Here is a 16,370-nt window from a genome sequence, read left to right as displayed (position 1 = left end):
AAATTATTGACTGGATCAGCTGCGAAATGGGCAAAGGCAGCTAACATCCCAGCATACCGAGTCTGCTACCCATATTCAAAGTAGTCATCAATTGTCAAAAACTGATCAGCTAGTCACCGAGCCTCTTCTATTACGTTGCTCATTGGGGCAAGGCAACCAAGCGCTAGTAGCGCCGCCATTTTTTGAAGAGTGCGCAAGCGCTTTAAGCTGTTGCAGAATCTGGGGTGAGCGGTTAAATTGCTTACTCGTCGCGATTCGTGGCTTGCAACGCGCATCAACAATGTTCAGCTATGATGTCATTTCTAGTGTGATGTCATTCCGACCTTACATCACAATAAGATTCGAATGACGTCAACAATGGCGTCCGGATGACGGAAACAATACACTGGTGCGCGAGAACTGATATATTGCACTGGTGCATAAACGATTTTATTAACTCGGTTATTTCTTACCCAATGCCTAATAAGGCTGTTTATCATACCTTCATGTCAGAATGATGAGATCTGATTGGTTCACTTGATCTTGATCAAATACGATGTATCCCGCCTTGGAGGGAAATTACATTTCTCAGAAGGAGAATAAATCCGCACGCTTTTTTCCGAGTCAATGATAGTCAGGTGACAAAGCACAATTTAACCTCAGCTCAACCAAACAGCTGTTTTCTATCAATTTTTAAGAATTTGTTTTATTTCTTTTACAATATCATATTAAAACATGTCGGGATGATAAGTTCGTTGTGGCATGATCACCCAGGGTACATGCCTCCAGCATATGGTATAAAACCATGCACCCCTCGTGATTCTGCTTCAACTTATGATGCCAGTACACATCATAATGTCCCATGACTGACTGCATTCGTTCAGCTGAAATACAAGACGGTGAAATCTATTTCACATGACCTCTATTAACCCAATTTATGTACTTCGTGTGGACAGCCGTTGCGCCCCATCCTTCAGCTTGAAGCTTGCTAGATGCGGCATTAAACAACTTACAAACATGTTTTAAACTGTTTTGAATTCCTAATTGATAAATATAACTTGGCCAAACGAGTTTATTAAATTTTGTGTGTTGGCGTGTATATTTGTATGCGTGTGTTCATGTGTGTGTCTGTCGCTGTGTGTGTGCATGTGTCTGTGTGTGTAAGTGCATATGTGTGTATCTGTGCGTTGATGTATGTGTGCATACATGCATGAGAGAGAGAGAAAATTTTATATGTCACCTGGGCGCTGAAGATACACATCGAACGAATCCCTTAATAACACATTGCTTGATCGAGGAAGGTGTTTAGGTTTAGCCGGAGCGCGTGTTTGTTTTCTAAATGCCATAACTAACCTTATCTGGAATCAAACTTGTTAACACTTTTATACCATGACACACAAACCGTCAGGTCTGTCGACAAACCTGTCATTAGCACAGACATTAATAAAACTTTCCCACCGTTTATAGGTTGTTGCCAGGGAAACGCTACTAATACCACCTTTGCAAACTAATATGGCAGTAGAAAAGAAATATTTGAGAAATCGTTGGAGAAGAAGACGAAAATCGTGTGACGAGGATAAGCAATCTGAATGGTTTCCCTGTTCCTTGCCGACAGTGGCTCTGAGGTGAAACCAAAGTCTTAAGGGGAACACACGGGGCAATTTATGTTGCAGATGGAAGTTGACCTCGCGTGTCATTGGCTTATTAGGGGCGACGTCACACTGAAGACGTCACACCTCTCCAAGTAGCACGTGTTATCTATGATTATAGCTAAAATGCATAGAATTATCATTAAACCGCCCGCATGTTATCAGAAATGAGCGGGCCACTGTAACTTGATAATGCCCTCATATTACTTGACGACGGGCCATTATCACGCCCGTTGTTAGGTGACGTCATAGGATAGGATCGGTGACGTCACGTTCAATAGTGACGTCATCTGATTTGTTCTATGACGTTTCCATATTTGTAAAAGTGGGTCAGTGACATTCGTGTTGATTTGCAGTAAATGTTTCAAACACGATATTGTTGTTTCTTTTTATTTGATAAAAAAATTCCATCCATTTTAGCTATAATAACGGTAACGCTATTTTTGTGGGCATTATCATTTGCAGAAGCCCTCGGTCTTTTCAACTGCCCTCCTTCGTCGGGCAGTTAATGGAAGACCTCGGGCTTCTGCAAATGATAATGCCCTGAAAAATAGCGTTACCCTTATACCAATACAGTGTTGACGCTTGAATGCTTGGGTACTGGCCGGATCGAGTGAGTGACATAGGTATAACGCCGTATTTAAATTATATCACGGCGTTTCGGAAAGGCCGAAGTGATGAGTGAGTGAGTATGGTTTTACGCCGCTTTTAGCAATATGCCAGCAATATCACGGCGGGGGACACCAGAAATGGGCTTCACACATTGTACCCATGTCGGGAATCGAACTCGGGTTTTCGGCGTGACCATCGAACGCTTTAACCACTAGGCTACCCGGTCGCCCCCCGAAGTGATGAATGTCTAAGACGTTTACCATGATGGTGAAACCAATGGACACGACGTGGTGCTGACAAATGAATAACATAATCAGGGTAAGTCTGGGATTCCAACCCACAATCGCACGTTTCTGGCACGTCTAAGGGACGAAACTCTACACAGCAAATGTCGCTGCCCATCGTAGGATTGGTTAATGCTGTCAGCATGGCAAGCTAATTCCAATATATGACCGGTATTACCCAGCGTTGTGCCTGTCTGGAGATTAAAATAGAAGATGAATATCTTATCCTTACTTAATACTCCAACTTTTAAATGTCTGTCAAAGAAGTTATTCATGGTATGTCTCCGTATTTCAGAACACGTGATATAACCGGGGCCTTGAATTTCTTCTCTTCTCTTATAGCAATATATGTATTAAACTTCCCTCGCCCCTCTTCTCTCTTCATGATATGTATCCTTATAGCTGAAATGGATAGAATTATCATTAAACCGCCCACATGTTATCAGAAACCAGCGGGACACTGTAACTTGATGATGCCCTCACATTACTTGACGACGGGCCATTATTACGCCCGTTGTTAGGTGACGTCATAGGATAGGGATAGGTGGCCGTACGTTTAATAGTGACGTCATCCGGTTTGTTCTATGACGTTTCCATATTTGTAAACGTGGGTCAGTGACATTCGTGTTGTTTGCAGTTATGCTTCAAAACCGATATTGTTGTTTATCATATAATGGGTAGGTTTCTCGGCAGGATAGAGCCAACGGATAAAAACGATATCCGTTGGGGTCATATGCGGATAGAGATGCAAATATCAAAGGTCAAGTAGGGACTACTTTCAGTGTTAATAAACAAACATGGCGTCGCCCTTGTCATTCGGCAATCGACACACTCCGTCGCTTTGGTGACTCCACACTCCGTCGCAGTGGTGACTCCACACTCCGTCGCAGTGGTGACTCCACACTCCGTCGCAGTGGTGACTCAGCATAACACCACTGCCACAGGTTAATTTGCATATAACGTGACCGGACTTTTCTCTGGTTTGTAAACAAACGCGCTTTTTCAAAAATCAGTATATAATGGACTAATGCAAGTATTTGAGGCCGCTTTGCATATTGTTTTGCATAATTAAATAGATATGCTACTACAACTGCGACAGTGAGTTGCATGATAATATATGTTTATACATCAAAGTGACCGTATCGCTAGCACTCTCCTACCCAGAGTTCCATGCGGCCGGCAGCCAGCTAGCATAGTTATGCTGAGTCACCACTGCGACGGAGTGTGTATCGCTAGCTCTCCGTTCGGCTTCGGTGACAGCACGTGGAGCCGTACAAACAATGTAAACAAAGGATAACGACGCAAAAAGTAGATTTTCGCGTAAGGGATACTTTCTTAATGAACCGTGACCATTCTTTATCATTTGTTTATGAAAATGTGCAGACTTGTCAAACATGAAACGGATGAAAAGCATATGCAATATCTTGAATGGACTGTGAAAGATGTGACGAATCGTCACATGGCGCTGGCCTGTGGCAGACGTACTATGCTGGCTGCCGGCCGCAAGGAACTCTGGGTAGGAGAGTGGGCAATCGAGACAGAATTAACCATCGGGAATCTGGATAAACTACAGAGATGATTGCTATCAAAAGAACAGTCTAGTAGTGTTTAGGCAATGTTTGTGAGAGAGGGAAAGCGATTTTCAAGCACAGAATTAAAGAATGACATTATATGATAAAGAGGTTATCACGCTTGTGTGTTTTGGGATGGTAAATATCCTGTATTTGGAATAAACACTATGTATTTAGCTCGCTAAATACAATGTTTATTCCTAATACAGGATATTTACCATCCCCAGACACACTCGCGTGATTACCTCTATTTCTTTCTATTTGATAACAAATTCCATCCATTTTAGCTATAATAACGGTAACGCTATTTTTCAGGGCATTATCATTTGCAGAAACCCTCGGTCTTTACAACTGCGCTCCTTCGTCGGGCAGTTAATGGAAGACCTCGGGCTTCTGCAAATAATAATGCCCTGAAAAATAGCGTTACCCTCATAGTATATCACAACCGGGGTCAAGTACGCCTTGAACACAGGAAAGACGATCGAACAGAAACGAACACATCCAGCGGAGGATCATTAGCGCCTGTCACGTGTTTACAACCAGTTTCATAACAGTCGGACTGCGCAGATCAGAAACAACATCCTCTTTTGTCCCCACTTCTCAGCTGTAGTCCTCGGCAATTTCGGCGTTGGAGAATTTGTCTATTTGCCATGATTCTACAAGCGATTTTAGCAGCTAGTTTCACCACTGTAGCCCTTGGAAGCATTTGTTGTACACCCAAACAATGGGAGGGTTTTCAATACGCGGCCGGTGGGTACGTGGGAAGATTCGGACGCCCCGGGGAGAAAAACGTGAGTTGCCAATGATTGTCATGCTCGTCTTGTACTCATGTGATGTGTCTAGATCATGTCTGATCTATAGCATGTACCTACAGTGTTGTCAGTTACGGTTTAGATGGGTTGACGTTTCTATCATGACAATTCTCGTTTAGGGCTTCGCTTCTTGGTTCATGGGCCTTGAAACTGGATATGTATGTTTGTTTTGCTCGTGGTCGCAAACGTGACGGGGTACATGAAAGTGGTTTCGTAATAGGCTTTTTAAAATTGAAAGAGAATAAGAAAATGGATAAGTTACATGATTGCTTTATTTGTCTGTACAGAGACAATAATTGTATATACATAGTTTCTGGTCAGTGAACAAGCTATTTTGAACATTGAAACACGCTGCAAAATCAGCAGGAGATCAGCACCGCTTTTACCATCCGACATCAACAGGTCGCTGATACAAAGCTACAATTCATTCAGCTGTAACGTTCGGACAGAGTCCATATTTCCTATGCTGATTTTGCACCGGTCCTGTTACTGTTTTCAGACACAGCGGCCGAGGTAATTAACTCGATCCATTCGTTTTTGACAAAATATATTTTCAATCGAAATATACTACTCAAAAGACGCTAAGGATAACTGATTTGTTCGTATTACGAATCGGCTGGTCCTCAACTTGTTTTGAGTTGTATATTTGGCGTAGCACATTGTGTTGTGGGAAAGAGGAAGTAAAACACAACTGAGACATGTTCTCATATCTCTTTGCCGCGTGACGCACGCCGATCAGATACTTCCTGAAACGAACAAAATTCCCCGTTTTAACTTATTGTTTTTATTTTAATCTATACGGTGTCGGATTCTATCAGAATTGATCGGCTTTATTATCTGACCTTGTCTGTGTTCTCTTGGAAATCCTTTCTTTCGCCTGGTTATTTGTATTCGATTAGTTTACGATTCTCTGAGGTTGGCTGGCTATCTTTGTGTCAAATTGTACTCGACGGGCTACCTTGATATGCCACTTGTCCGGCATGCAAAAGATGTAATGACCACCCAGTATTTCCTATCTCTGATAGAGACAGATATCAGACAGATAGCTGCCAAGAAGAAACACGCCCTTATTGATTTCTTCCTTGCCACAGACGCTGAACGTTGCTGATTGAGTAAAGTTAATGAATAATGCCCTCTGGGTAAGACTGCCGTACTTGCAATTCGTTTCGTGAGATAACTGTCACGTGAGCAGAGTTAACCAGGCCCCTAACGATCACGTGAGAATTAGTCACCCACTTTTATACGTTTTTTGTATTCTGTATGTTTCTGAAGGCATGACATGTTACATTCCGGAAATATTGATTGTTTCCTACCACGAGTGTCCATATCCGACATACTTGGCCCATCATTGCATTTATGATTAGTTTTATCTACCTATTTACCTTAACTTTCCTAAATTGATCAAACATTAATTTCGATATATCATGGGCAGTTGCACTGTAGACAGTTTATTCTAAAATTCATATATTGCAAGTGATACCATGACATTTTATTGTCTAGCCAAACAATGGTTATTGCGTTTATGTTTCCATACAACTAAAATTATACAAAGGCCACGCCAACTAGAGGGCGACTGTTTCCCGATTGGCTGATAATAGAATGGGCGGAGTTTGTGTTGCTGTTTTGGTGCTGAGCGATGTCACTGTGTCGTCATGTTGTCTACATTAAAGCAACGTTTTCCATAAGGTTCATTTGACACCATTTCTCGCATTGATAATGTCAAAAGGTTTTGAGATTGTCGGAAAAATGGCAGTTTTTGTGTCGCTTCGGACCTTCAGATTGGTCAGTCAAGATGTTTGTTTGAGCTGTAGCCAGAGATTAAGTACGGGCGTTTATTCATTGCAGCCCCGGGTGTTCTTTGTAATGAACTATACTGGTCACAAAAGGTTTGGGATCGTGACTATTTTTGGAGATATTTTTAAAGGGAAGACTGGGCAAACAATTTCATAAAGATATACATAAACATTCATGATACCTGACATGTTCTTTCAGTATATGATGCCGACGCAACCTGTATAGGTTTGTTGAAACTTTGCTGTTCAATCAATGGCGAACTTTGTTGACATTTAGATGTGGTAAACACCATTTTGCTATCGAGATGGAAAATATACCACATTTTGATGGAATCTGTAATCTCTGAAAATAAACAACGTAGGGTATGAACTCCACTTTGTTTTCACGTCTCCAGAAACACGCAAATATGTCTCACCCTAATATTACAACAGTCCAAGTATGTTTAATATGTATAACCGAAACAGCACAACAAAGTCAAGAAATTCTCAAAAATGTGCCCTCTAATACATACATACATGTTAGTCCCGCCCAACCCAAAGCGCTCTACTATACTTGAATTTGTGTCCTCCACATTTGGGACAGTATGCTCTTTATGTACAGTATATTTCAAAAGAGAGAGGCAGAGCGCGACCGTGAACATAAGTGATATTGCAACAAAACCCTTCGAGCAAGGCTGTATTAAGAGGTACATGGAGGTCATAAATATATACAGTATTCACTCATGCATGAGCAATATGGGCACATACCGCATTTCTTCTAATAAGTGCTGGTACTTAAATGGTTTTGTTGCAATTTCAAACTTATGACCTCCATGTACCTCTAAATCCAGCCTTGCTTTTAGTGATCAAAGTACTGTCAGGCCGAAATTAGCGATTGGAAGCAAGCCTTGAAACAAAAGAGGAGAGCAAGTGTCAATACATATCATTCAAAATATATTAATCCATGTACAATAATTACATTCAATGATAATAATATCCTAATACAGTTTTAATCTAAGTCTGGGAATAAAAGCAATAAATGTATGGAGTATGTACGGTAAATGCCCGAATCATTATTTAAAGGATGCAACATTAACTACGAGTAACTCCGGTGAAGATAAATAACTTGAGTTTTCAGACCAATTGCGTAGTTAATTTATTTTTGCGTAACTACGGTAAAGAATGTATGACTTAATTTGTAAAATGAAAATACATTCATAGAGCATATACGGTAAACTGCACCGAGTGCTGAGAGAGTTACTTCCGGAAATATTCAAACCTGTAGTTTTTGTAATATTTTACACGAGGTTATTATTTTGGCAATTACGGTTTGTAAAATAACAGGCTGATTGATCCGAGTAAAAACCATAGAAGATATAGCTCGAGTTTTGGTTGTGATTATTTTTGCGTTGTTGCCATAGCCTATACTGTAGGCGCGTATGGTAGGTAAATTTAGTCATATAACAAATAATCGGTGGACAAACGGATATGGTAAAATGGTTATCTCAGTATTGAGGAAAACGAGTTGATTTTAATTACGGTTTAGAAAATCGTTTAACATGCACCTGCTCAGGTGGGAATAAAGGACCGAAAGGCCGTGTCGACATGGATGAACCATGCATATCTGTCATTACGTACTTTAATGAATGGGTTTGCTTAGGGTCTGCCGCTGCGTGTATCAAGAAATATATGCACTGTTATTATATTCACCGCTCACAGTGTTATGAGCCTAATTATGTTCTGTTCTGTTGAGGGGCATTCACACGGAACAAATAGTTGTATGCAATTAGTTGTACGAACTGAAGTTGTATGCAATTCGGCATTCACAGGGCTTCGAGTAGCATACAACTCACTGACAAAAGCTTTTGATTCACAACATTACCGCAGGATCTTGGTATTGTCTACAACTAGTCATACCGCGTGAATGCCCCTTTTGTCGTGCAGCCGTTGATATCGACACTGATTAAAACCCACAAGGGTGTCCATATTCGACTGACACGACAGGTAAATAGCCATCCGATGAAAATACAATCATGAGCGAGTAATTCTGTGCAAAGTTGGTAATAAGAGAGATGGATGTTGTGGCGTGACTTTTGAAATGAAATTATGGCAGCAAAATGGATCCATGGTATTTATCATTATCTGATAAATTACGCTGAATAATCGAACATGTGCGTGATTTCAAATAACAGACACGTTCGCTGAGGAGTTCCCATTACAGGTCACGCCAGAACGACCTTTCATATCCGACCAATCAGAACGTCGCTCATGGAATCCGGAAAGTCCAATTGTGTTTTCTAATCATGCAACCTCGAAAAGGTTTCAACGGGGCATTAAAAACCTTGTTCGACTGGTTCCTTTCTTAGTCATTTCATTAGACGGTCAAAGTTCGCAAAATGTCGTTTTGACGGATCCAATGGGATTTTAATGAGCTTGTGTGGTGTCATTAGCTCTTTTTGTAGTAGTAGCGAGCACTGAGATCTGATGTCTTTGAGATTGCTAATATCCAGGTTCCACCTTTACAGGGCCTTTACCGAGTATCGTATGACGCCACTAACAAGAAGGTGGCTGTATCTGGGAACTTTACCAGACGGGACAAGGTCAGACCTTTCAAGACCATCTACGACTTCAAGGAAGATAACTCCATTGATGTAAGGGAATAACTGTTTAATTCACACCCAACCATACCAACTTAACAAACTGCCTAGTGACAAGAGATGCATGCGTTGGTTATGTGAAGATCACACGATGAGTGTCATGGGGTGTTTTTCTGTTCATTTCAAAAACACCATTCGAGTTTTTCTTTGCCAAACCAAGCATCGTTTTATAGTGGACCAAAATTATGGAAACGAAACTGGAACTCAAACCGATTTTTCCTTGGAAAAATAAATGATGAGCGGAATTAATATTGTTTTATGTTATCGTGCCCCGGTGTCGCTCATTGATCATACTATCCACCAATGGTTTGTCTTGAGCAGACTCGATTATGTCCCAGATCGCCGATATATAGCGGGAAATTTCCGTCCGTGGTGTTGATGTTTTGTTTGTTTTTTAACGCCACACATGGCAATGTACCAGCTGTATGACGGTGGTCTGTTAATATTCGAGTCTAAATCGTACAATCCTGTGATTGACATCATGAGCATCAATGTGCGAAATTGGGATACGATGACATGCGTCAAAACAAGTCAGCGAACCTCACCACCCGGCCCAGTTAGTGCCTCGTATGACAAGCGTGGGTTGCTGAAGACCTATTCTAACAGGGCCCACTTGCACAAAGCGATCTTAGCGCCAAGATGATCGTAACTCCCATACTTTAACATAGGCTTACGATAGTCTTAGCGCTAAGATTGCTTTGTGCATGTGGGCCCAACCTTGGAGCATTGTCACCCAGTCACCACAAATGAAGACTCGCGTCCTTTATTGTGCAAGGATCTACGGACTTGATTGTGATGCTTGGTTTGCTAGCACCTTACCTGTGTCTGTGTGTTTCATTCAAGGGGTAAATACTAAAACTGGCATCTCTTCGGCTTTCCTCTAACACAAAGCTGGCACGCCGTCATGTAACTGAAATAATGTTCAGTACATCGCTAAACACTGACTCACTCATACATTAAAAGTAACCTTATATTTGTTTTTCTAGGGTCGAGGACACCTCATCCTCCCTGAAGAGGAAACCTGCACATCCTTCCCACTCAGAAAAGAGTTCCGGGAAGCCTGTATTCCAGGTAAGTGTGAGGTCACAGAAACACGAACTATCAAAACTCTTTTCCTTGTAAGATTGGTGAATAGAATGGTTCCACTTCAAGCGTGTTGGTGTCCTTGGTTACCCAGTGTGGTATATATGACCTGGTTTTTTAACCCACAATGCATTGTTTTAGACTATTCAGGGAACATTTTTCAGGATTTTCGAGAACATTTTTTTCAAACGCCAAGCAATTGATTAACACTCTCGAGGCCCAGTTATTGATTCATGGGGAGTTATTTGCCACATTTCTTCTTGTTACAGACGGGGCGGTCGGGTAGCCTAATGGTTACAGCGTTCGCTCGTCACGCCGAAGACCCGGTTTCGATTCCCGCATGGGTGGATTGTCCCGCCGTGATATTGCTGCAATGTTGCTAAAAGCGGCGTAAAACCATTCTCACTCACTCACTCTTGTTACAGACACGGCAGCCTATGAACACTCCAGCTATTACGGGGTCGGTGAGAACATGCTAAATGTGAAGGCGTACAAGGTGAAGAGGAAGGGGCCTGGTGCTGATGTGTCTGCCGTCGTGTTCGTCACCAGTGACGAGTGTGTCCCCGTGGTGGAGAACGTGTGGGGGTCAGTGAGGAGAGGTGAGTCGACTTGTTCAACGCTGCAGTATTTCAATTTTCCGGGGATGTCAGCTTGATGGGGACGTTGACCACTTTGTTGTAACCTATGCACCACGAATAAGGGAACATTTTTAACAGCCTTAGAAACATTATAGTGGCGAATCTGGGAGGCGGAACTAACATAATGGATTTCTGGGACGCAACTGTACAGCGCCTTGCCCTGCCAAACAATTTGGGTTGGTTGAGTCGGTTTTAGGTGGGGCGAAGTAATGGATTTACGCAGGGCTAAAGGTGGATTCATCGTGATATTGGGTGGTTGCAGGGTGGAACTGGGATTGTCCGTAAGGTTGTGCAGGGTGGTTGTAGAATTAGGGTGGGTATGGTGGGAATAGTGAGTAAATGTTGCTTTAAGCCGCACCAGAAATATTCCAGCTCTTAGCGGCTTATGGTGGGATTAGAGTATGTATTGGATGACTGCTGCTCTGGGTATGAGATGTGTAGTGGGGTTGAGGTGTAGGGTGTGGGGGTGGAGATGGGGACTGCATGACATTTTGGGGTGGCCAGGACAAATTCTTGACATGCACAAATCAGGGGGTTTAAAGTGTACAACATGTAAGCCTTCGTCTTTTCTGTGTAGTCTCTTTCTTCGGATCCGTGAACTTCCTTCAACTCACAGCTGGCATCCAGGACCCGGCCGTCTTCTCGCCCCCGGAGTATTGTGAAGAGGTGGGTACCCAAAGACTGGGATATTTTACGAGCTCTTCAAGCTACTGCTTGATTCACTCTCGGGGTAACCGCCTTATTTATCGTGATGGGATGAGAAATGGGGGTGCATAGGGTTTGATTTAAGGATTATATGTTGTTTTAAAGTGTTGACAACTGGCTTTGAGTTTTGGAAAGAGTGTGTCCCTGTCAGTGTCTCAGAAAATTACCAAATATTTAGTAAAAAATAATTTCACTGATTATTGGCAGATATTTTTTACAAAGATTTAGGTTGGGCTTTGGCAGTTTCATCAAGTTTGATTCAAGTCATTCCAAACTTTCGTTGCTTGAAATCTCAAATTGTAATGTGCATGTATAAATCTAGCTGTAAACGATTGCACTTCGATCAGAAACAATATCTAGGTCGCAAATTACAACGTCTAGAACTTGTTTCATTTATATACTACTCACAAAAAGTTAGGGACCACCCGATTCCGTCATATTACTATAGTTAATCTGCCATGGCATTAATAAGAATGTCTTTTATTGCAGGGGACCGTGGAGATGCTTGATGAGCTGCAAGCACAGTATGGCATCCTGCAGCAATAAAACCACATCTTGAGGCAGCCAGAAGCATACTTCAGCAATGCACTTTTTATGCTTCCTATTTTTATACGGCTACATGTACTAGTTAAAAAACAGTTCAGTTTTGTCACTTCAGCTGTCTTTTTACACGAGCAATATGCATTAGCTCCGGTGGCTTGCCTCTCAATTAAGCTGACATGCAGTAATATTAATAATTTTCTAATAGAGAATTTATTCCTCCTCAATGACTAACCTCAGCATTTAACTGGCAATGATATGACGGGAATTGTGTTCAAATCGTACTTAATCCAATTGCTCCACTCTGACAACGTCTCTGTTCAACATTTTAATTCAGAAACGTTACAAAATACTAATGACCAAAACTATTGGTTTAATCGAAAATAAAACTGAAACTCATCAAGACTTAAAGTGGCTGTGTAAAGTACTAAAAGCATGTTTCAATATTTGCATATATATATGGGCTCAAGAATATTAGCCATTTGGTTTTATTTACAGATATGTATGTCAATATTTAGTGTTAGGTTATCAATATGTTTCGAGGGTCTGGAAACCTGTAACCTGGGGAAATGTATCGCCTCCTTTGTCTGTGTAGTATGAACCCCCTCATCAGTCATCATCCGGGGTACAGTTGTTCCATTCTGTTACATAGAACACTGAAGGATACAGCCTTTGCTTGCAACACTTTTTGTCGGGGTCCAGCGGTTTTCTTTTGGGAAAACATTTTATAAAAGGATTGTGGGCTCTCACCTTAACTTCATTGAGTAACATCTACAGATTTATTTTAAAAAAATTGTTTTTTGATGGGTTCAGTTGTGTATAATTGGATACTGTAAAATAATCAACTCAAATATGCTGGAAATAATAAATGTATTTTTGAAGAATATGTTTTTTGATTATTTTTTATATAAAACAAAACAACAGACGTTATGTGTTAGTCAGCTTAGTTTCGGACACAATGGGCACAATCTGCTTGTACTAGTCCGGACTGATGCCGATTTTATAGTGGTAGCTCACTGAGATACCATGCCGCAGTCTAACATGAGTACCCCACTCAGACACAGTATACTGACTCCCAGCCGACCAGTCCATGTTTTAGCCCCTTAGTGCCGAGCGCCGAGCGCCAGACAGGGTAACAAGAAGTACCATCTTTTAACGTCTTTTTGGTATAACGCTACCGGGGATCGAACCCCGGACGAGATTAGAAGGAGGCGGTCGATTTTGAAATGAGGTCGCACCATGCCTATCCTTGTCGGATTCCGGTTCAGAACAGGTCCCCATGATTCCATGCTTGTTATAAGCCGACGCATGAGGATCGAGTACTCACATCGTCTCATCACCTGAGGATTCCCGGTTAAAATTGGTCCCCATCAACCTATATGATGGTCGTAAGAAGGCGACCAAATGGCTCGGGTGGTCAGGACGGGTGACTTGTTTGAATGACCCGTGAAGATCCGGGGTAGAATAGGTCTTCAGCAACAAATGCTTGCTGTAAAAAGCGACTATGCTTGTCGTTAAAGGCGGGTGGTCAGGCTTGGTTGATGCATGTCATTGTATCCCACTTGCGTGGATCGATGTTCATGATGTCAATCACTGGATTGTCTTGTCCAGATTCGATTATTTACAGACCGCTGGAATATTGCTGAACAAACAAAAACTAACTAACCAACAAGGTATCTGCTCAGTGTTATTGATATACAAACTTTTTATCGGAAACTGTCACCTTCACGCAGTGGGATCGTATCGGGGTAAAAGATTGGACTACTCAAATTGGTCTGTTGCGGAAAGGGGCGAGGTTAGCCGAAATCTTGGTGACCAACTCTTCCCATTCGTGACCAACTCGTGTTATTCCGGGACAAGCCGAATGTAGGTTACGGAAAGATGCGAGTGTTGACGAATGCTTCTCGAGGGGCACGAGTCTCCATTCGGCTTCACCCGGAGTACAAGTTCATCACGAGTATCCGTGATATGCCTGCTTTCAATTAGGAGGGACATAATACCTCTTCTATTGACACGTAGGTTACAAACGTTTATGAAAGGTTAATTTCCATTTTGAGATTTCTTTGTGAAAAGGCTGCATTTAGACGCAATGCCAAGCTATCAGAATGTTAATCATTCACTTGCGCGGGGAAATGAATCCGGATGTTTGACATTATAGCAGGTCAACTCAACATCACCACCGTGACACCACTGCCCAATGACTTAAAAAGAGGGCTGGCTTTCTGATGCGGTGTAAACTTGTACCACATTTGGTTCGCGCTTAGGCAGACAGGATCCCAGTAGTGATCTTATTATGGGGCAGTCGTGCAGGATCCTATATCGAATTCAAGTTTTAGGGCCTTCAAGATCATTTTGAGGAGGGAATTAACAGTTCAAGGCCTAGTTGACAAAGCAATATTAGCGCTAAAACCAGCATGTATAAGTTTAAGAATGAATGTACAAGTATAAGAGTAAAAGTTTGTATGGTTTAAGGTTGCTTTTAGCGATATTCCAGCAATATGGTGGGGAACACCAGAAATGGGCTTAACACATTGTTCCCTTATGGGAAATCGAACAAAGGCTTTCGACTTGACGATCGAACGCTTTAACCTCTAGGCTACCCCACCGCACCTACGATTTTGAACTGCTGTCTAAAACAAACTGTTTAACACAGGAAAGTACTTGTTCGAAACACGTGGACGTGGAAAGTGACAGACCCTTAGTATCCTCCTCCACGTCCCGTCCGTCCTCTTCTCAAAGGGGGCAAATTGTCTCAAAAATAAATAAGTTGAGAAATGATCTTACTGGTCACCATACTAAATGAGTTAGAAAATTGGCGTCGCAAAACCATATTTTATAGAGTTAAGGCCCTTGATCCATTTTAATTCACTCGGTGCATAGTGTCTGCTTTGCTGGACAAGTTTTCTCAAAACTGCGAAAGCTACATGAATGAAACTTTGCTAGCTTATCTGGGACATCCTTATCCAGACTGAGTTGGAATATTTTTAGCGCAGTTATCCCCCTTTCTACATGATTTAATGTTTGTGCATCCTGTTTGTTGTGCATGCTATCAGAAAAATAGCATTGAGGTAAACACCTCATATTTCCATGTGTCCCATGGCGGGGGATAGTGATAACGGTCTTGTACTGTATACTTTTATAATATCTAGAACTTCCGTGTTCAGTTCGTTGTTTAACGAAATATACGGCGATACTGAAAAAATCGAATCTGGACCAGACAATCCAGTGATTGATATCATAAGCAACGATCCACACTTTGTGCTTTGCCACGCAGTTAACCAAGTCACCAAGAATGACCACTCGAGTCAGTAAGTTGCCTCGTACTTACAAAAATTGGTCGCTGGGGACCAATTATAACCCGGAATATTCGTAAGTAGGTATGAGATGTATAATGACTGACTGACTGACTGAATTTTGTTTAACGCCGCTTTCAACACTATTCCAGTTATGTCACGGCGTGTCAGCCTAATGTGGGATGAAAGCCCGAAGTGATGCAGGTCTTAGACGTTTACCACTTTGGTGAAACCCATGAGCACGGATATTGGTGCTGAGAAACCTAGAAACATAATCGGTGCGAACCAGGACTCGAACCCACGACCATAGGTTTCTGGCGTGCCCAAGGGACGCAACTCTGAACAGCGAAATGCGGCGCCTTAAACGAATGTGCCATCCGTTCCTCCCTATGATGTAAGGAAACACTTTGCTGTGCCAAAGTCCCGATCAATTACTATAGCCATGGAACATTTACCAAAAAATGTCAGACAGTGGGTTTCTGATTCTGTATTTCAATGTGTCAGAAAATTAATACAGGATACAATATTTATTAAATTTATAAAATGTCTATTTAATACAGAACTATATAGTAAACGGCGCTTAGCTTATTTTCAGTTGTATGTGAACCACAAATGTACTTCCGTACAGAAGCAGAAAAAGAAGAAGAAGATGTTTATTCTTATGAATCACCTAGGTGACATAAAGAAGTTGACAAGAGAGACATATATACAAAGAAATGAGACAATAGTTAGTGGAGCATACGCAGTCCATAGTTTACATACTGGGCTAGTCGTT

The 16,370-nt window shown here is 41.7% G+C and overlaps 1 protein-coding gene across 1 annotated transcript; it reads left to right on the top strand.

The window, feature by feature from the left end:
- The first annotated feature begins 4,629 nt into the window (after positions 1 to 4,629).
- On the top strand, positions 4,630 to 13,186 carry LOC124152325 (mammalian ependymin-related protein 1-like). The gene is made up of 6 exons (XM_046525220.2): positions 4,630 to 4,886; positions 9,205 to 9,330; positions 10,323 to 10,407; positions 10,845 to 11,018; positions 11,635 to 11,723; positions 12,252 to 13,186. Exons 1-6 carry the CDS (start codon positions 4,746 to 4,748, stop codon positions 12,306 to 12,308), a joined length of 672 nt encoding a protein of 223 aa, XP_046381176.1. The 5' UTR covers positions 4,630 to 4,745; the 3' UTR covers positions 12,309 to 13,186.
- The last annotated feature ends 3,184 nt before the right edge of the window (positions 13,187 to 16,370 follow it).

Source organism: Haliotis rufescens, unplaced genomic scaffold (assembly GCF_023055435.1).
Source record: "Haliotis rufescens isolate VD_foot unplaced genomic scaffold, xgHalRufe1.0.p SCAF_13, whole genome shotgun sequence".
Classification (NCBI taxonomy): domain Eukaryota; kingdom Metazoa; phylum Mollusca; class Gastropoda; order Lepetellida; family Haliotidae; genus Haliotis; species Haliotis rufescens.
The sequence above is the reverse complement of the archived record's forward strand: the minus strand, read 5'-3'. Positions and strand labels throughout refer to the sequence as shown.